The 22,387-nt window shown below is 37.4% G+C and overlaps 1 protein-coding gene across 3 annotated transcripts in view; it reads right to left on the bottom strand.

The window, feature by feature from the left end:
* The window catches only part of LAMA2 (laminin subunit alpha 2), a 389,998-nt gene that overhangs the window by 98,760 nt on the left and 268,851 nt on the right, over nucleotides 1-22,387 (bottom strand). The window contains exons 25-33 of one of the 3 annotated variants that reach the window (XM_076333576.1): nucleotides 22,175-22,354; nucleotides 21,222-21,410; nucleotides 20,891-21,129; nucleotides 17,121-17,238; nucleotides 12,575-12,709; nucleotides 11,790-11,914; nucleotides 8,214-8,300; nucleotides 7,263-7,318; nucleotides 7,125-7,181 (exon numbers count right to left, since the gene is read on the bottom strand). In XM_076333576.1, the coding sequence (XP_076189691.1) occupies nucleotides 7,125-7,181; nucleotides 7,263-7,318; nucleotides 8,214-8,300; nucleotides 11,790-11,914; nucleotides 12,575-12,709; nucleotides 17,121-17,238; nucleotides 20,891-21,129; nucleotides 21,222-21,410; nucleotides 22,175-22,354 (1,186 nt within the window). Of the gene's footprint in view, nucleotides 1-7,124; nucleotides 7,319-8,213; nucleotides 8,301-11,789; nucleotides 11,915-12,574; nucleotides 12,710-17,120; nucleotides 17,239-20,890; nucleotides 21,130-21,221; nucleotides 21,411-22,174; nucleotides 22,355-22,387 lie in introns of all 3 variants that reach the window. The other 2 variants (XM_076333575.1, XM_076333577.1) reach the window with 2 other exon arrangements.

Raw genomic sequence — 22,387 nt, 5'->3', positions numbered from 1 at the left:
AAGAGATGAAGTATTCTCAATGTGAAAATTCAGTATAAATTAACACCTCTTGCATGATAATCAGGTTAAAAAGAGGAACTACATTAAGTGAGGACCACAGTTGGGTAGATGAGACAGGACTAAGCTACTCCAATATGCAGTCTGAAATGTACTGTAGCTATGGGAAATATTTCAAGAGCATGATTATATTTTGCAAGACTAAATATTTCTGTGTCTAGCTATAAAACTGTCAGGATAAATTTGTGTCTAATATTAACAAATGCAGCACTAAATTCAGATCATTACAGCAGTGCAAGCATGTAAGAGGCAAATCATGCAGTCAATATTACAATAGTCCAGCAAGCAATTAATGCAAATTACTGCATTTTCCATTTTCACCACACTTTCCCATGCACAATAAGTCCTGTAAGGATTTTGACTTACCTCTTGTGAGAAGCATCTCCAAAGTATGCATGCCAAAGAATTTAAAAAAAACCCAACAATTGCTCAAGTAATAAAAGACACTATAAGTTTATGGACAACTAACCACTTATTCCATCTTACAAAGAGAAGATAATGTACAATAAAGGAATAACATGTCTGAGCCACAATGTCTTCCTCCAATTGAGTGATTATCTAACACAATTTTGCTTTAATACATTCTTTGCTGTTAAGATTCAGAAGACTGTGTTACGACCAGGTAATTGTTGGTCTAAGGGCAACCATGCAATCTCTGATATGAGGTAGTATCCTATGATAGTCAGTGACTCTTCAATATTAGTTTCCTGTTGCTTCACAATAAAAAAGTGTTGAACTACTGTTAGGCTCATTAATCTGTTGGCTGTTACCCCATTTTTCCTATTTTGGCACTGGTCTCACACCAAATAATAAACAAGCCCTCCTCTGCCCCCCCCCCCCCCCCCCCCAACCAGAACCCACATAAGAGAGCTGAAAGCTTTAGCTTCCTTGCCATTGCTGTTGGTTTCAGGGAGTTTGCATGATCAATATATCTCCAAAATCTGGGAAAATTCAGATCCAGATCAGGGTCTAAAGTACTGACTCAGGTTTATTTCCGATTTTCCTTATTTATATAGCCTCATTTGCTGGTTCTGATACATACCAGTACTAGTTAGGTTTATATAGTGCTTGAGTTGGGCAAAAGACGTTGGAGTGTTGGTCTAAACTCAACAGGAGCTCATGCATCAAAAAAAAAAAGAACAATCGACAGCTTATCAGCTTCTAGGCCAAGTAGGGATGCCCGTCCCTTATTGAGCTCAAGAAGACAGGGAAGCAGTTGGCCAGCACAGAGGTAAGTTTAATTCTTACAGCTGTGCCATAAGGGCTCACAACTTCTGTTAAACTCAGAACATAGCAGAAGCTAATCCAACGCTTCATAGATCTGGTGTTACACACAGTATCTTTCTTTTCAGCTCGCTCTGTGAAGGCTTGTGATAAGAAGCTCCCAGCTCCTGCTGAATTAAGGACTGTGTAGGAGCTAGGAGATGCTTCTTTTCAGAGATTCTTCAAGATCTGCCTCTGACAGAGACAGCATCTCTGCTTAGTTCTGAATTTGGGAGGGCTGAGATCATGGAGCTACTCCCTATTTTAGAGGGAAAACCTTGTTTCTGCCAGGACCAGTGGCTAGGAGCTTCCTCGTTCTACTGGGTGCAGAACTGAGTTGCAGCTGGGAAAAACTCCCTTTCATTGCGAGCACCAGTCTACTTAGAGTACAGTATTTAAGTGTCCAAGACCTGGTATTAAAGGAATTTGATTATATAGTTTTCTCCTTCTACCAATATTGAAGATTTAAATTCGTAAAGATGTAAGTTTGTTGACTGCAGCACAGCTGAAGGTCCTTTTTTTTTTTCCCCAAGATTGAGTTAAAGAAAAATTCCTAACAATGAAATATCTGCTTGATCTCTCTATGTCATGATTACTTCCTGTTCCCTGTTAATCTCATACAGCAGAACTGCATCGACTGCTTTACATTTAGGTTTTTGCTTGACCCCAAGGAACATTAATGATGGGAGCATACATCTGAGGAAAGGTTTTGCAGTTTGTGTTGCGACAGAGCTCAAGATATTGAAGCCAAATTTTTTTGAAGTCCCCATTGTAGTTATGACTGGTGCCCTGAAAGCATTCAGAAGGTGAGTTCTGACTTGCCACATGCTTAACAATAAAGCCTTGAAGTTCTCACTAGGATTGTTTTTTTCCATAAACACTGCACAGTAGCAAGCAGTCACTGTTCCAACAACACTGCAATCTAAGGTTCTTCATTTTACGTACTACAAACTCTACAACTGAAGTAGAATGTTACAAGGTATAACAAAAAATACACAAGAGAATTAAGAAAATGCTAAGAAAATGCACGATTGCTACAGGCTTGATCCAAACCCCCTGTAGCTCCTTCTTCCGACTTCAGCTTGCTAAGGTCAAAGCTTTTTGGGAAGGATGAGGAGGGAGCAGTACATGCTTTGGCTTGTTCACGTATTTCTGGTATGTATGTGTAAAATATGGATCAAGCAAATACTAATGATCTCAGTCTGCCTGAGCATGCTGAGTACAGATGAACTGCTCCTGTTCATCACACAACTCGGCATGTTCTGGATTGGAATTGTGGGGTTTAACTAAGAAAATAAAAAATATACGTCTTCAATACTGTAGTGATTATAGGCCAGTCAGCAATTGCCAGTTGACAACTTTCAGCAGACTAAACATTGAGATATATTTATTACAGTAAAAATGAGTGATGCATAAGGGAGCATCAATCATTTAGAGGACAATTAATTTGTAGTTACAAATAAAAATAAAAATCTGTAAGCATTAGAGAAGATTTGGGAGAACTTTTGTCATATTTGACAGTACACAAGGATGTTGGCAGCATTATTAAAATAAGTTTGCAATCATTACTAATTTTCTTATTGGCTACTGACTGTTACAAAACAGAAGGGAAAGTGAGCCTAAGAAATGGATTACTTGAGATGAAAAATTACAAGGAAGTCTTCATCAGCAGAGTATTACAAGTATCTGTACATGATGATCTAGATGGTCACTTTATCTGGGGAAATAATCCAGTTATTAGCCATACTAATGCAAAAAAATTGGAATTTTTATGATGTGTGGTAGACCATTCAGACTCTCGTATTACTTATAAAAAAAATCTACTTTTTGGGTATCATTTTCCATTCCCTAACGGCATCCTACAGAAAACAACATTGTTCTGTTCTAAGAATATAATGGGAAGCGAATTCTGTCTGTGCCATTCACCTGTAATTATCTTTCCATTGTTATTTAGCAGTAAACAAATTCTTCCCCTTTGTACAGTGGCTTTTAAAAAATATATTCTCTTTCCATTCTACCTGTAGCTTTCTAAAATATAACTGTTATAACACAGCACTGAAAAGTGGCATGCACTAAGCAACTGAAAAATGACATGTTATGAAAAAAAAGTAAGAACTGTTTTTCAGTAAGAACAGATTTTCAGCTATTTCAGAAATAGGTCACTTTAATGAACATGCATGCTCCTCTGGATATTTTTCTGTCTTTTCATTGCAAATTTTCACTCTAAAATCTTTAGAACGCTTATGATAAGGGATACATTAAAATATAAATGTTATATTTAAACGATAATACATTACAATATTGTGGCTAAAATACCTCTCTAATTGGATTTAAATATGTATTATTTAGCTTTCATGTCATATTGTGTGGTGACCTTTTATAGAATTTGCCAAAAATTCATTATTCAGATGGTTATTCTTTGCTAAATATTCAAAATCAATTTTCACTTTCCTAAATATTAATTATAACATACTAACATCGGACAGCTTAATCACACTATGTTTTATATTACTGACAACTACATTTTTTCAAACATGGGTGATTGTATTTGCATGTATTTTCTTTAAGCTAGACCATTTTACCACCTAACTAGGGGTTCTTCACACTTCTGACAGGTACAATGCAATTGCAGTATTTGAAATGGAACTCTGCAAATGAGCAAAAGTAGATACATGCATGCAGCTCATTTGAAATACTGCATGCAAACAGGATTCTGCATATGGCATTAATTTGCTGTACATTAAGAGTACTCAATCACTATTGTTATTGCTATTAAGGTTTCGTTACAGCTGAAGCTAGTCAGAAGGGAATTTACTGAGTATTTTGGAAGTGGTTGATACATGAAAATAAAAATACACTGTATACAGGACCAAATTCTCAGCTGCGTTCTCACCAAATTCTCCAATCTCAACTCAGGTTGGAACAGATAAATATGCTGGGAGTGAGGAAGGAAAGCTTCAGGATTTCCCCAAAAGGTGTTTCTAATGGTTCTTTGACAGCACAACGACCATTAAATCACATTAGGGGCTGCAGCAATGAATCCCTATCAGAAGAAAACAGCTGTACTCTGAAGCCTGTGACATACTAGGCAGTGTTAACCACGGGCAAATTCCCCCTACGTCTATGCGTGCCACACTCCCTTTGTCTGCCGCAGCCCCTGTGTTCACCACAGGCTAGAAAGGTAAATGGTTTATTGATCAGGCTGGCTTTCTACCACATGAGGGGTATTACCCTGCGTTAGCAAAGGTGGGTTTTGAGTAATGTGGGGGTTGAGGAACCTTTAAACAAAGGGAAAATCATATAGTGAGAGCAAATAGGCATAAAATGTCTACTGAGATATTTAATTGCAGTTTTTGCAGTTTATGGCATGGATGTTATTGATGTGGTGTCAGTAACGGACTAGTTCCTGTGATAGGGGAGATTTAAAGCCCCTCACCTCTGTTCCTATAGGTCGTTCCTACTTTTATGACTAAAGGCAAGAAATCTTTTCATTTGATTCCTCACTTTTAGCAATGACATGAAATGTCCATATGCACATGCAAAGGACTGTTTTTATGGTGAAAATTGATAATCTAGTTAAAGTAAAAATGCCGTTACAGGTAGTGTAGATGCATTTCAACACCGGCACATGAATATGTTGCAGTTAAATCAAGAGATTATAGTGAACCACATCTCTCAAAGCAAAAAGGTGGAAAATTTGATTTCCCTGCACACAGCTTTTCCCATTCATAGTGAGGATTTTTAACCTTATTATCCACACAATGAAATAGTCTGATTAAAAAATTGGAAAACCATTACAAATGAAAACTTGCACTTAAGCTGTTTTGTACAAAGAAACTCTGCCATCCTGGATATCCAGAAGACTTTTCAGAATACTGATAAGGTAAATGGCCAGTAAAAAATGTACTAAGTGGTGCCTGAGATTGAAAACATCGGCTAGTACTGGAAATAATGTAACAGGTATTCAGGATGTTGAAAAATTAAGTCATTTTTGTTCAGATGCCACTCTGGAAAACACAGTCCTTATTTTAAAATTTTGTAGCTGTAACACTTATGGACTTAACTCATGATTACAATTCTCCTTGACATGTAGGCCACAAAATGGAATCCAAAGCGTAGTTATTTCAGCAAAGCAGCTACTTACTCTATTTGCATTCATTTTGCTGTAGTTGAAAATAGAGCTTAAGATATACGATAGTTCAGAATTAAGTCCTAAACTACATCACACTGCAGGACATTAGAATTTATTTCCCTTAAGTACACTAAGCTTTTCATCAATGAACATAATACAGAAATAGAAGTATTTATGTCTTTATTCCCAGTAATCTCTCTATTAATTTTCAAAGAAGAGTTGTACCTGGGAATCAGGACTAATGCAAAAGCACTGAACGCAATAGTCACATTTAGAAGCTTAGTTCTGCTAAGTCCCGATCACTCTCTGAGAGCTGATCACAACCATTAAGTTGAGTGAAACAATGTTCTGCACTGTGTAGTCCCTGACCCTACGTGCCTAATGTCTTCTTCTTTAACCACTCAAAGAAGCCACACATCTCATTCTTGACTGATGTGATGCCTTCAGCCATTTTTAGCACTTCTTCGGTTTCTTTATTTTTCCAATTTGCTTTTAAAATGCTTGCAATTTGTTTGAGCTGTACTAGCTGATTTTAGTATTACAGAGCTGTACACCTCTGGGTACTGAGGTAAAGACTGAATGCATTCGGGGGGGGGGGGCAGGGGGCGCGGGGAAAAGAGCCTTTTTTTGGTATCTAGGTGCCTTGATGTTACATGTCCCTCACATAGGCAGCCCCCCCCCCCCAAATGTAAAAGCTCCAATTAAAGTCCTATAACATAAAAATCAGGTAAAACATTAAAACCAGTTCATTGTGTCTTGCCAATATATTCAAAAATGCACAGATTAAGAAATATTATATACTGTGGACTTATTGGATCCCTATTTGTATTCTACTTTAAAATAAACAATGATGGTCTTGAGAGGAAAAAAAAAGATCACAGTAAAATTAGTTCCTACTCAGCTGGGGGAGATGGAGGAGAGGAAAATACCTTAGTTCAGTCAGGATTTACTAAGTGTTCTAGAAAGGGTTCGCTACCTGAATTTTTTTGATAAGACAGAAGCATACAATATCACGGGAAATGAGACTGTGGGCTCAAAACAAACACTATCCAATTTCATGGAAAAAAATTTCAAACAATAATAAAAAACAAGACACTTGGTCCATATCAAAACTGAAGGTAGGGCAAAGATACCAATACTGTAAAATGTAATTTGGTGTTTTAGGCTATTAGTTTTCTGTTTTAAACAAAGGAAGTTCTTTGTTCCTGGATATATTGTATTGCCATTCCTTATGTCTTTTAAATTCTAATGGGTGGTTGTTCAAGCAACATGACCAAGCAAACCTTGGTAAAAACTTTCTGTGTGACTCATGGCATAGAGCATTGCAATTGCTGATTAAACATTTAGGACAACACTAAAAAATTGACTGAGAACAAATATTGTCACAACAGCAGTGACAACCTTTAGCACAACTACAGACTTCAAAAACCCACAAAAAGAAATTCTTCAAAGCTTTGTTGTCAGTTTTCAGTGAGCATATTAAAAAGTATTGAGAGTTTTCCCAACATCTCAACGCTTGTGAAAAAAATGGACCAGAATGCCAAAGTAGTAAGAGACCTGGCAACTATTTTCAAAGAAACCCACACAACTGACTGATGCACAAGCAGGGCTGAATTTCTGAAATATGACAAACACAATCAAAAATTCTCCAAAATTACATTAGTATACGTACAAATGCATTTCATGCCATCACGTGCATGCCGATCTTCGCAGCCAACACACTTCCACCCTGTGAATCCAGGCTTGCAAGTGCACTGTCCAGTGACAGGGTCACAGGGGACAGGCAGGGAACCGTATTGATCACACTCACATTCCTGGCAGGAGCCTCCTGGAGTTCGTGGGTTTCCCGTGTAGCCAGAAGAACATCTAGACATTGCAAATACAAAACCAGGTTTGGCCAACTGAGACGCATAGTATACTACAATGAATACTTGGCAAGATTGTAAACAAAATGTATATGAACATTCATTCATGAACCATTAAAAAAATCTTCGGTGCTTTATGACTCAGTATGCATTTGTAGAGGAAGAAATGTTGCAAACTGTCCAACAAACTGATAATAACTTTTAACCAGGACATGGAACAGTCTGGATGGAAGGAACATGCAAAAGTGATTCCACACCCCTAACAGTTTTCAGTTAAACTTCTATTATACCATGACAAAAAAGTTTCTACATTAGCAATGTTTGGTCTATAGACCTTTTTTTCCCACTAGCCACTTTGTTTTGTGTTAGAAGTGAAATCTCATAGTAGACACTTGCTAATTTTGATCATCTTAATCCCACAGCATTGCTATGGATGGGACAACAGCTGCTATTGTCCCATTTGCAATTTGGTCATTAATATGTTTATATTTAAGTGTCTTTCATAGTCAGTGCCCATGAGGACACAACAGTCACTAGAACAAAGCGTATGAGTGACATCAAGACACACTATAAGCATGGTATCTAATTTCAGATAAATTTTGTATTTTTTGGTTTAACTTCTGACACCTAGGGGAAAAAAAAACCCACAAATCAGAAAGTAAGACTAGGACAATATCTGCAATATAAATAACACTGATTATCAATTTACAGTGGGTGTACATAAAAATTGCCTCTTATGGCTGAGTTTTAATTACATATAAAGAAGAAATAACTTATCCAAAGCCATGTATTTAAACATTAGTAAATATATGTTTATAGTATCGAAGGACATTGCTTTCCTTCATGTCTTGCCTGCCTTTCATTGCCCCTCTTCCTTCTTTTTCCATTCATCCTACCTTTCACAGTACTGGCCTTCATATCCAGGTGGGCATGCAGTACACCGGTAATCACTAGGTCCTTCCGCAACACAAGAAGGGCTAAAACTAAAAGAAAAGCAAATAAAAAACTTTTTCCACTCTATTGCATCATTTCACTCTAGTCAGCTGTGCAGAAGGGCCCACGGTAAGCTCCACTTTAATGTAAATGGCAGCATTTTCTTATCTGTTTGTAAACACCTGTGGGGAATCCCTCCTTTCTATTAAGAATTTTCTGAATGCCTTGCTGTGATACTGGCACAATTTAGACAAATGCTGGAAGGGCAGAATCAATGAGGGTTGTATCAGAGGGGATGGAGTCAACAACGCTCATGCTGTAGACTTGTGTCATTGAATGGTGCCGTCACCCACAGGGATCAAGAAAAGGTAGTAATGGGAAGGATGTGAAACAAAAGATTAAGAAACTGAGCTAACAAACATCCAGTCTTTCCAGTCTGACTTAATTTTAGTTTGAATAAAAGGAGATGATCTGGGAAGAGTTTACTCAAAGGCAAGACATAAAGAGGGAGAAAGGAACCAAAGTCATAGCCATGTGGAATCTTCCAAAAAGGCAGTGTCAGATGATCTTCTCAAGGATGTACTGAAAAGACTGGCCTACAGAGAAAAAAAACCTAAAAGCTACCTTCTTCATGATCAGGGAGGGGTCATATTTTAATCATAGAAGACACTAGATTATTTTTACTAAGCCATGACATAGATGAATAACTAGTGACTGCAGTGTGTACCTATGGGAACTGTGCAAAGTAGCATGTTGCTGGAATATTAGTGCATTAAGTGCCTGCACAGACAGTTAAAACAAACAAAGAGGGTAGTAGGGGAAAAGAAACACAACTAAATATTAAAATGGTGCAATACCGTAAAACTCCTTCAGCTCTTTGTGGAAGAACCAGAAAAGCACAGAGGTGGCTAGTGGTGACCCCAGAGCTCCTTCTTGGTACAGTACAGTCAGCATCCTACTCTAACTTGCTTATAATGCATTAAATCAATAATGCTTGAATGATTATATAAAATTGCACCTTTGCAAAAAAATGTAAACAAATTGATCTATTACTCACAAACTCATTATCCAACACATTTTCAACTCTATAAAAATAGATCCACACCCCCAGGAACACCTCATTCTCCCTGTTCTTTTTTTTTTTTTTTTTAGCTCATTATGTTTGAAGCTGACTGCTGATTGTACAGGAGTATAAAAACAGTATTTAAAACCTTAGTGGAGTTTCGTAAAATTTCATAAATAAAAATACTTGCACTATACTAATTCACAAATATTACAATGTCAGTCATGACATAATAAGCTAATGAGACAGCTCATTAGCTATCTGCATTTCATGAGATTATGATTACTCAACTACCATACAATAGCTGCAGGTAGTTAGATTTTTTTCCTTAATAGTATCTTGAAGAGCTTTCACCGAGCTGCACAACACACACAAATCCAAGGTGTGATACCCTCGTTTTCCACCTAATTCTGTAGCTTTATGGAATCGATCTATCCCACCTAGGCCTATCCAACTAAAAGTTAGGCATGTAGTCTAAGCCAACTGTTCAGGCATCCTCTATCAGCAGTGGAAAACGGAGATGCACAGACCAGCATATGTACACATTTGAAACATCTCCTCCTCCGCTCTCTCTCCAATGGTGGTTTCCTTCAGGTTTAACATGGGTGAAACGTGCAGTTGCCTGCCCCTGCATTTACTATACAGGTACCAAAATTGTTGATGGCTACAGCTAACAGAAGTAGAAATCCCGTCCATGATGTCTAGAGACATCTGAGTTAAGCTCTATAAAACCCAAGCAGTTCTGTTTCTGGACATGCTCAGATCTGACTCCTCTCTCAGCAGCACTAAGAAATTGGATGACTGTCTCATGATGAAGTGTATTTACTAATTTCAGACTAGGTGTTCACTTATCTCCTACGAAGGCTTTTGAACAAAAAAGCCTCATGATCACTTTTATGTGAGCATGACACAGAAGGCCCTGACAACATCCACAACCATGCAGGCCATGTGGCTGCATGAGGTATTGCTGCTTTGCTTGCTCTCCCTTCCTCAAGGAGCTCAGCAATTTGAGTGCGCACCCAGGACACACATACTACTTGGAGTCCACACATTTCTCAGCTGTAGAGCACTTCTGTGACACCGACTTCCTGTGTTTTACATTAGCTTTTAGATAAGATACTGAAATGATTTCTGGAGCACAGTGTGGAGAATATGTCTAAATTTTTGTAGCAGGGTGCCATAACCACCCAGGTGAAGAGTCCCGCTCATTTTCTGACCTGACACCTGTATTACTGAGCAACCAAAGGTTCTTAAGCCCCAGAAAAAAAACAGGATCGAATGATATTTTCAGCACTTCCTACTGCCAGTTAGTAACAGAAAAAGTTTTTTCCAGTGTATTTGCTGATGTGCAAAGCTGAGAAGCTTGGTTGATCTTGTTCTTTGCAACTTGAATGTCCTTTCTTGATACTGGTAGGTAGAACACATAATCAGGTCGTAACAGAAAACATTCATGAAAAAGGGTACAACGCAGAAAAACTTGCAGTTAAGACCACATTATAACTTTCTGAGATAAAGGGTATTTCTTTAAGACCCATTAATAATTGTTTTGGTTGTTCTAAGTTTGGTATTTATGAGGTTTGGAAGTCGTCTTAAAAACACTTGCCATGGATGAAAGATCACGACGTGTTTAGCTACTGATGTTTGAGAAAGGGATTCCCTCCTTCAAAATAAACCTTAGACCACCCCAAAATGATAAAATGAAGGAGAAAGAAGAAAAAAAACCCACAACCCTCTCAGATATACTGGCTGAAATACTCACTAAAACATCCTAAAGGTCAGACAAAGTGCAGAAAAATGGTTTTAAGGAACACTTCCAACCTTTCAAAAGAACAACCATGAAACACAAACCTTTTCAGAGCAGTACTATGGTATGATTCCAAATATCATTAAGAGCTTCTCAGCAAAACAACAAACAAATCTCAAGTGCTAAAGTATCATCTGTTGGGAACACATGCGGAGACATTGTGGCAAGGCTCATTAGCATAGAGTAACCAATAAAATTTATGCTGCAATAACTATATTGCTTTTAAATTATTCTATCTTTCACAAATTGCCTCAAACTCATGTAACATTAAATAAGGAATCAATAAATTCCACAGTGGAGCAAGAAAGGCACTGTAACACATTTATACCAACATAATATATGAGCATAAGTCTTTTTACAGCTCCCTTGTGGCTATATTGTACTTGAGTTCAGCTCTAGCTTCGTTTGTGAGAATACCTTTATAACACACATTCATTATCTGTTGAGTATTGCATTTTCTAGCACTTATTAATTTATTCATCACAAATTAGCAAGGGAGCAATTTCTGACTTTTAAAGGAAGATCAATTAGCAAAAGTAGATACAAAACTTTTTAGTATGGCTTACATGATGCAGTTCTCCTGTAGCCATCTGAAAAAGGACACAGTGAGCCCAAAACAAAGTTCTTGCTTGCTGGAAAGGTTAATTCTGCATCATGAGTTTGCTTACTTACTTGTTACTAGAAAGGGATCGGGGACAAGCACAAGGCTGACAGTCATCCGGAGAGCCTTGGACAATGCCGTAAAATCCCAGCGCACATCTCTCACAGTGGTGACCAGCAGTATTGTGCTGACAATTCTGCAAAGGAAGGAGACAGAAAGAAAGCTGTATTTGATAATTACAAGAGAGCAGACAACATTTTGTTCCCAGCCTCAGGGATTCAAACTTATTTCGATTCATAATTTCTCTCTCCCTGATATGATTCGCAGTGGGACTGCTTGCTTTAAGCATCTATCAAATGCCTGCTGAGTTATATATGGGTTTAGAAGGAGAAAGAATGGAGGCCTGTAGCTAGCCAGATGTATCCTATGGAACTTCTTATCCCATTCATCCTTCCTTCCCTCTTTTGTTCCAGCCGTTGAAGCAGGAGAAATAATCAATTAAAATTCAATCTTACTGTATCAGGTCACACGTATTATTATCTGTAAGAGCAGTGTTGTGTTTATTGCACGACACATGGTACATTGCCTCTTTAGTTTGCAGATACTTTGTTTTTCTTTTTACACAGAGAGTAATTCAGCGGCAATAAAGCACTGCATAATCTGAACTCTAGAAAATCAGAATGGAAAACTGTAAAGGTAGGTGGTTTGCTTTTTTGACCCCCCATTGAAATTTGACACTTAAGCTATTTAAGCAAAATTGGATTAACATACTGCCCTCTATTTTTTTAGATCAGTTACACAACTTATGAATTTTACATTAAGATTAACCTAGTGCATAAGTTCAGAAATCTAATACCTGACAAATTGATGTTTCAGGGTCACATATAGTACTGTGTCCATGACACTGACATGCAACACAGGCACCTAAGGACTGAGCAGGTGTCCTTCCTGCAGGTGAAGATGGAAGCCTATAAAATCCTGGAGAGCATGACTGCAATAAAAAAGATGCAGAAGAAAACAGATCATTACAGAATGGACTAGGTATGGGGAGCATTGCAAGCCCATCTTTGCAATCACCAGTTTTTACAAGTTGTGAAAAGAACCTGACAGGCTTCCAGCTGTGTTACAAACAATATACAGTACTTTACAGATAACAAGAGCCAGCCCTAATTGGAAACATTGCTGAAAAATCCCTGGAGCACTCCACTGGCACCAGGCTTTTCATATTACAGCTTGAGAGACCTTTCATTCAGATGCAGAACACCTCACTGTTCTCACTGTGCATCAAGCATCATTCCTTTCATTTCTTAAGAATAAGGTTTGTTTTTGAAATAAATTTTTTGCATGGACTGTGGAGAGCAAGCATGATGATTCTGTTTCCTTCACCCTTGGTGAGTTTTTCAGGTTTGACAAGCTAATATCTGCCTGCATACTGCCTGATGAGTAACAAGTAAAAGCCGAAGGATAATAATCAAAAAACTGGCTGCATGGCTGCATTATTTATAGCTGTATAATTTAAAGACCATAAAAGTAAAGAATTCAAAATATTAAAGATTTTACATGTCTTGGAACTATTAGCCCCAAATCAAATTTATCTATCACTAAGTCTCCTCTACCCCAGCTTGGCAATAAAATTCTGAGAGCAACCCAAAAATTACTAGCAAAGCTGACACATGCAAAATCAAGCACTTGATCTTTATTTCGGGCTTATTATGCAAATGTATGGAAGTGTCTACATAGCTCCCAGAAAGCGCACAGCTATGGCAGCATAAAAATACTAACAGGACCGTTGTGATAGTTCAAACCATTAGGGTAAGTCCATACAGACAAGTCACTCGTCCCATGTATAAATCCCACCACCTAGTGGTGCTAGGAGCCTACGAAGGCTGTCTGATAAGGTCATTTCTTACTGTTGACCACAATTTCTGCTTTTTGGAAAGAATGTGGATAGTACACTTTTCACACAGCAGTAAAAGAGATGCAAATTAAAACAAAAGAGAATCCGGAGTAAGTAACTTTTTGTGATCAAAAGCAGGATTCTTCGGTCAAGCACTAGCTGACATGCTAGATTCTATTCATACGACACCACTCTGACAGTTTTATAATCATTGCCAAGACCTCCAGGAGTCTAAGTTATGGAAGAAGCATAAACACAATTATTTTCTTTAGAATCACAAAGAAGGTAATCTAACTCACTTCTGCTTTTCCACTTTTATTTTGACTTAGACTACATTAAGATCCCTGAAGCATAGAAACAGTCTATCTGCTTTTTCATGGTTTGTGAAGAATTCCAATTTAGATAAATAATCTCAAATGAAAGTAATTTTTTTTCTTACTACAATTTCCTAATTTTTTCCTCCCTCTCCATCCCAGAAGAGTTCTTGTCCAAACATAAAATGGTAGAAAGCACAGCTTTACAAGTTCTGAGTAACTTTACGATCGAGGTATAAATATATGGTACATCCTCAAACAAATCTAATCTCTAACTGTTTTTTCTGATACGCTATTGACACTCTTCTCATCTATTTTCATCTAAGCATTTCTGAGATGAAATGGGACACAGACAAAAGATGAAGCAGACTACATTTTTCATTACTAGTTTGGAAGTTTTTCAGAAGTAACCATTAGGGAAACTGTTACCACTGCTTTTTCAGCCTGCTACTGGATTAAAAGAAAAGAAAAGAAAAAAAAAGGATATAAATGTCACTTCTAGTAAAAACTGCTGTGCACATAGTCCTCACAACGCAATTACAGGATAAATCATGAAATAGATACATATACCCTGTTAGCATTTGCTTAAAAAATGCCTGAGTATCAGATGCTTTTTTCTCCTGCTGAAATTAAATAAACCTTCACAGAACACACCATAACCTTCACCGAGCACACTAAAAATAAACTAAGTTATGAGCGCATGAAGATTGCACAATTAAGCACAAAGTATGAAGGTTGCAACTGAGACATTTATTCCAGCCCCTGGTGGGTATGAATTAAAATAAAGTTCTAATTACATTATCATATATTTTCCTTCTAAAATGCAATTTGTTACAGTAATTTTAAAATATCTGTATTCTGAGCAAATGCTGGAGCCCGTTAATTTCTCATACATGTATTTACACACACTCAGGTGTATGCTCTTACCGAAATCGTGTGCAAAGAAAATGACTTCATTCACTTCCTTGCACACATTTCCTATGAACTTGCTGTTCCCGTTGCCTCATTTGCTGTGTAATCCTGTACAACATCTGAAGGGAGCAGAGTTCTCGCAGATAACAAGGCATCTTTCCATTCATTTACTCACTCCAAATTCTCTCCCACCTCTAGCTTGGGGGAACCCTTTACAAGATCCCACTTAGTCAGGACGTCTGAAGGATTTGCAGAATACTCAAGGTGGTGTTCCCTGCTACCTCCACCTGGCAACTGCAGCAAAGGCATTTGGAATTGCTAGTCCTGCTTAATAATAAAACCATGCTGGTTTGCACGCAGAAAGACTGCCAGTCTCGTCATCAAGAGCACATACAGTCAAAAATATTAACTTCTATTCTGCAGTCAAAGTATTACATCTTAAACACTTTCTCTGGTACCTAACATAAGATACATTTTACAAAAGCATACGAGTCAGCTGATTTTCTACAGAACTTGGGCACTTCTGAAACATGCAATCTTCAGCATGAAAATATTTAGATAAGCAAAAAAATAAATATAGTACATGTATACTGAGCACCAAGCTCGGTTAGTTGACCAACACTTTTCTCCCAGTCTTCAGTGAGTTAGAAATTTACCAAAGTTCAACGGTTCAGGGCAAATGTTTCCATTAGTATAAGATCTATTTTAAGACACAGTGATTTGACTGCTTGTAAGAATAAAGCAAAATACACTATTTGGACCAGGTACCAGAACTTCTGCTCCTCTTTACAAGCAGCTCCATCGCTTATATAAGGGGTACTGAAATTTGATAGGAGGCAAGCTTTTGTGTATGGACTGGGCAAGATGTTCTTATGGGAGTCCTATACCAGCAACTGGAAGAAGAATAATTGTGGGGGAGTAAAATGGAAAGATATTTGCCAGAACTCAGAGGCCCTTTTCAATGTATTTTCATAGATCCACTTGGATAAATTGTAAGTATTCAGAAAACTGACAGTTTGAACATGCGCAGTAGACATTTCCTAAAGCTTTGAAAACATCTTCCATGAAGCTTCTTTCATGAAGCACAGACATGCTACAGAATGGTTCTCATCTATATTTTTACTGTACTTGCAGTGCTATTTTGAGCAGTCAAGCATGCAAAATGAAAGCAAAATGGACAACTTTCATCCCATTAGTGTTGGTCCACAAAGGCATGCTATTGGAACAGTTTCAAGAGGAAAGATCAATGTGAGGAATCTACAGGTTCTCAACTGTGAACTGCTTTTTTGACCAACTCTTCAGAATGCACTATTTCAAGTTTTGCTTTTGAAACGACTTCTTAAATTTTGTTGATATTTGAGTTATTCATTATAATACAAACATTTAAGAAATCAAAATTGAAATGCCGTTCAGCTTTTTTCCAAACAAAATATTTCAATTAATCATACAGCTATTAAAACTTTATATGAGAATGTAAATGTCAAACAAGGTAAACTTAAAAATCTGGAAAGCCTTTACAGAATAGAATTTTAAAATTCTGCATGGCTCTGTTTAGAGTGCTTGGTGCTACAATTTTAATAACATTCTTTTAACTTGTTTGTTTTCAAATTTGTTTTTATACTTTATTTGGTGAATTTTGTTCAACTGACAGATCTTTAACTTTTCAGGAATAAGTAGTATGTAACCTTTAATTATTCACTATTACAAATGTTAATTTGCAGTTTCCTTACAACCATTAATAATTTATAGAGTCAATTGGGGTTTTTTTAATTTGACATAGAGGTTTCCTGTGGTTTTCTCCACTGATTCTGTGAATCGTGGTCATGATAAAATAATGCATATAGTTCAGCCTTTTGGAAGATACGGTATCGTAATGTATTGTGTATTATGGCCTCACCATAACACGATAACATAGTACAATCTGTTGTACACAGTACATTACAATAGTATTATACCCTTATCTGCTCAAAAAGGCTTGTTCAGTCAGCATCAGTCACACAATTCAGCCTCAGAGATGCTGACCCAGTAAAGCTCACTTTCCCGTATTCTAAGTATCTGAGTCATTGCCATGGTTTCAGTGGCATATTTGCCTAAAGCAAAAAAAAGTGTTTAAATTCCTCGTGAGAGATACCTGAGAGAGAAAGAATGTAAGTAATTAAATTAAGGGATAGTTGTTGCCAGTTAAATGAATTCACACTCCAATTACTTATCACACTTTATTAATGAATGGACTGAAGAAGGAATAAAGACTGTTCCTGGAAGTCAGGTTAGTACTGTACCTCACAAGACAAACCAGAATAACCCAATGGGCAGTCACATTTCTCAATCAGGTAAGCCTGAGGAGTCATCCCAGACACAGTGCCGCCTTCAGCAACTTCCATTGAGATCTCAGAAATCCTGAAAAAAAGGAGCGAACATCTCTAATGAGATTGGTCAAGCACTAACTCAAACCCACTTAGTTCATAGTCAGCTAGCATGGGAGAAAATGGTCTTATTTGGCTGTTTGTAGGCTTCTTGATCTACAGGAGACAAACAGCACTATTTTTGCCTGTCCTAAGGAAACAACAAAGCTATCACCACCTCCAGTCTCATTTTCCATTTCTAGGCAATAGTATAACTAACTTTTCTCTCCTTCTTGATTCTATCTCTTTTTTTAATCTCTTTTCAGCCTAACTATTAACAAAAGCTCATATCTGATTCTTCATTTGGAGGGACTTATTAAGAAATTGAAGTGACTTACTAAATGAAGTTCCAATTCATGATTCTCATAGGTGCGACAATAAAATTGTTCACTAAATGAGCTTTTAATGAGGAAACTATTTAAAAAAATAAAATAAAAATCTCTCCTCAGCAACTAAAGCAACCTAACAAGCTCTAGAGCAGACTTCATAGACATTGGACATTTGCCTTTTTAGCAGGAATTTTAAGATCTGTAGCCAGATATCCTGGTGGTTTTTTTTCCTTGGGATAATTTAGATACATAAACAAACAATTTAAAGCAAACATGAAATCCTACTACAGAATCATCTGCTAGTATCAGAAAGGGATATGTTTCATGGTAGAGCTTCTGACATTTTAACTTTCCAAACATTTGTTTGATTGTACTAATAATAATATCCTTGCCTCTCAACCACTCCCTGTCTTTCCAGTGTGCATGCTGACCTGCCAAATAGGGTTGAGTACATCACAGACAAATACGACAAACATAATACCTAATGAAATACACTTAATCCTAACATACCGCAATGCTGTTTTTCAGCTTACTTCTTTATTTTGGGGGGTTGTTAGTTTGTTTAAAAGAATGCTATGATCTGGAACCCCTTACTGTCTTTGAGAAACAAAAAGGGTAGAATAGTGTAAATTTTAAAGCTTCAAATATATTGCCAACCTAAAAGAAAACGTTGAAGAATGTGTGACTAACTAGCTGAATAAATGTCAATAATGCTGCTAGAGTCTGTTCATTAAGTGTCTGTGCATAGGGCTAATGCAGAGGCGCGCACAGAACTGCTCAACTCCTCCTCATGCTCATAGTCTGTTCATCTACTCCCAAACCTCGATTATTGAGTGACTGAGTGACACTCTTCTTCTGCACATTGGCATAAAGGCACCAGTGTCAGAATGACTGTAGGAAAAGCAAACGCCCACAGCTGAACTAGATGAGAGTTTTGTGATTGAGCTTGGGTGACCAGACCCATACCTCTTGATACCTTGTGTCAATGCAAAATCCCCAAATCATCTCATAACTTAAACCCTGTGCTCCCTTCTTACTACCTGAAGAAAGGGGTTCAGTGGAGCAGGGAAATTGAACAAAAAAACCCAAGCAAACAAAGCCAGGTCAAAACAGAAGACTGAAAATAAAGAAGGCAAAACCATTCAGATCTGATATGTCAATGTAAGCTTACATTGAAATCTCTATATATTTAATGGAAAAACAAAATCTGCCTCCCCATCATCTTCAAGGCTGAGGCAATGGTCTATGTACTGCAGAAAAACTATTTACTGTCAGAAACCTGTATTTACATAACAATATACTCTGGGACCACAAAGCTACCTGTTGTTTGTGTGAAAATGTTACTTAAGGAAGGTCAGGCTTGGTTGATTCTTGGAACACGTCTAATAGGCAGCAGTCCAACAACTGCTACCTGATCAGTGTCAGGGATATTGAAATAATTCACAGTCAAATTGAAAGCATACCTCCAATGCAAACTAATTTATTATCACAGCCCAGTTGCCTGAAAAGCAAAACAAAATCTAATAAAAGAAATGTTTCAATTTAAAGTGGTGAATGTGAAAATGAGGGCAACAAAATGAACACTATAGGAGAAAAATGTTTGGCTTTGGATTCTGAGCAGAAATCTCTAAATCACTAGTAATGCTGCAGCTTTGAAGCAGAAACATTAGCATTGCTGCTAAACTGTATAGCTAATACAGCGCTAACGCTAGAAATAGGCTATTTTTATGCTTCCAACTGCTGCTGCTGCTTTGACTTCATTTTAAAATGCTTTTCCTGTAGTTTATCACTTATCTGCCACTTTTAAACTCTGCAATTGAAGTTAAGGTACTATTAAAAACCTTAACAAATTTAAAAAGACTTCATATGTAATATTTTCCTCCTCCCATCCACAGCTTCTTTTGCTTTATACTTCTCTACTATGCACAGTCAGGTAGAAAGAGAAGCTTTACTAGTTTAGAATAGGGCCCTTATTTAGAAAGCACAACACACTCTATTTAAACAAATGCTTTGTTATAAGTCACTTAATTCAAACATATGTTTAAAGTTGAGCATAAATATTGTCCTTTAGAGGGTCTCAGACTACTTTTAATAAAAGCCTTCAATTCTTATGCAAGCTAATATTCCACTAACCTTTAAAAACATTTTGGGGGATTTATTTTGTGGTCTCAAAGAAAACTTCCTCTGAAATCATTCAAGGTGCTAACTTGAAAAAAACAATAATGTATTCCTGCTGTTTATTTTCTACTTAAAGTCTCAGATGCCATGTGATGAATGTTACCTATGTAACTAGACAGATCATAAAAATCTATTGTAACATAACCACTTCCAAAATCAAATACGGTATGATATGCAAGGTTATGACTTCAGATGGAGAGTTACCAGAAAGAACAGATGAACTCTTCGTGAAGTCCTGCTGTCATATAAAATGTCACATTCTGAAATGCGATGCTTTAAAAATACATTTTGGTTCTTTAAGTGCCACCTTGCAAACCTGCCCTGAAACTGAAAAGTCCTCCTCTGGTCTGTTATATGCCTCATCACTAGGTAGCCTTGATAAAATGGTGGTGTATTACAATGCAGGTCTAGTTCAGTCACGATGGTCATACGCATCTCAGAACAAAATCATGAAAACGGAGGTTCATTTTCATAACTTATGCTGCTTGAGCTGAGATAGTATTCAGCTTTTGCTTCCACAGCTGAACTAGGACCTGTAGTGCATGAAGGGAAGGGAAGGGAAGGGAAGGGAAGGGAAGGGAAGGGAAGGGAAGGGAAGGGAAGGGAAGGGAAGGGAAGGGAAGGGAAGGGAAGGGAAGGGAAGGGAAGGGAAGGGAAGGGAAGGGAAGGGAAGGGAAGGGAAGGGAAGGGAAGGGAAGGGAAGGGAGAAACAGACACAAAACACGGATATGCTTCTCTAATTTTCCATGTCGCACTGGAGTTACTTTCCTATCTCTTTCCATGGGAATTCCCTGTGCTTATAATACAATATCCTAAATTGACTATGCCAAAAATAAATGAAACCAATGTAAAACATTTATGACATCTGTTGTTAATATTTAGCGTCTAGCTAAATATCTAAATATCTAGTTTTCTGTTCTAGGATCCTGAAAATAAGGACTTCATTTGCCTATTGTGATTTAAATTTTCTATTGAATAAAATTTCCCTCTCCTGTATCTTCTGCTATGCTGAATGCTAACTCCTTCGGTTCTTCTCAGCAACTGCTTATAGAAATGCTATGAATAAAAATTCTGCTGGGAAGCTCTATCAGGTTTTCTGTGACTACTGCACTATTTCAGACAACTGCATGAAATAGTTACCTGCTCTGCCTCATGATATTGCCATGAGTAGCCTTAATAAGAATGTAATGAACATCATACAACACATTCAGGAAGTCTTCCCGGGATACAGCTCTGCTTGGTCTCGAGTCATCTCCATAATGCTTCCATGTGAAATCTGCCTGGGACACCGTCCTGTTGACACCTGGGTCATCATGATAGTATTCCCAGGGCACAGTGTTTCTGACTCTTTGGTCATCACCATAATATTCCCATTCATGCTGAAAAACAGTAATACAAACCCAGATTATTAACAGTATTAAAAAGAACCAGGTGCTTAAGTTCTGGGGAAAAAAGCAGATGGAAACGTTACCTCTGTCATCTCTATCTCATGCCTTGTCAGCTGCCCAATCAGAGGGGCAGCCATATGCCGGACAATAATTCTTGTGCGGGTGGGAGGCCCACCTCTTACGATGACTTGTGGGTAGTAAGTAGTAAAACCTGTCTCTTCTCGTGCTTCAAAGTAGATTGCGTATTTCAGTTTCCCTCCATAAGCAGTCAGCTAACAAAGCAAAACACAAAGTACAAAAAGAAATCTCATTTTCGGTTAGCTAAAAATAAATTCCTGGGCATATGTAAGAGCTAGCTACACTCTGCACCTGTGCTCAGTCTGATGAATGTGCGTGTGGTAGAAAATAGCAATACATGCTTGTGGAACTATCTGGGGAGAAGGGCTGTGTTCAAAAATACCCATCAGCAATTTGTTATTGTACTACACTAAAACCAAAATGTTATCTATCTCTTTATACGTGCCTTGGTGCTCCCCAAAGTTTGTGTTTAGACAAAGAAACTTCTAAACTTTCCCAAGCCAAACCAACAAATATCAAAAGTGCAAAATAAATCGTCACAGAGGCACATAACAATATCCAAAAGGGGGGTTATTTCAATAATTTTCTCCTGCGTAACTTACAAAGATCAGGCTTTTTTTTTTTAAATGGAGAGAAACAAAAAGTTACAAGAGAGTTATAGTAAATTAATGCTGCTTAATTTTTCAAATAACATTTTTATGAGAGAATCTATCTTGTGGAAAAATATTATATGTTACTGTCTGTAAATATATATTTTAAAATAGCGATTATGTTACAGACTTACGAATTTCCATGATAACAGAGCAAATAATTTTTAATAATGGAACGGCATTTATTTTCTTTTGAAGTACCTTCCACTGTGTGACGACATGCTTATTGGAAGGGAAAAAAGGCATTGCAAAATACAAATATAAGAGAAAAAACCTATATAAATCCATGTCAGGAATTTTATGTTTACCTTTCGTCCCTCAAACTGCTCTGGAAGTCTCCAGTAAACAGGTTCTGACCGAAGATCCTGCATCACCTGTTCTATATTTGCTACTATTTCAGGAGGTTGGAATGCAATCCCTGAAAGAGTGCTGCGCTGAAGCTTTTCATCCACCAGTGGCAGAATCATTTGCTCTGGCTTCAAGGTCACCTATATATATATATTCAAAAAAATCAAGAAGAA

This window comes from Aptenodytes patagonicus, chromosome 3 (assembly GCF_965638725.1).
Source record: "Aptenodytes patagonicus chromosome 3, bAptPat1.pri.cur, whole genome shotgun sequence".
NCBI classification, from domain to species: domain Eukaryota; kingdom Metazoa; phylum Chordata; class Aves; order Sphenisciformes; family Spheniscidae; genus Aptenodytes; species Aptenodytes patagonicus.
The sequence above is the reverse complement of the archived record's forward strand: the minus strand, read 5'-3'. Positions and strand labels throughout refer to the sequence as shown.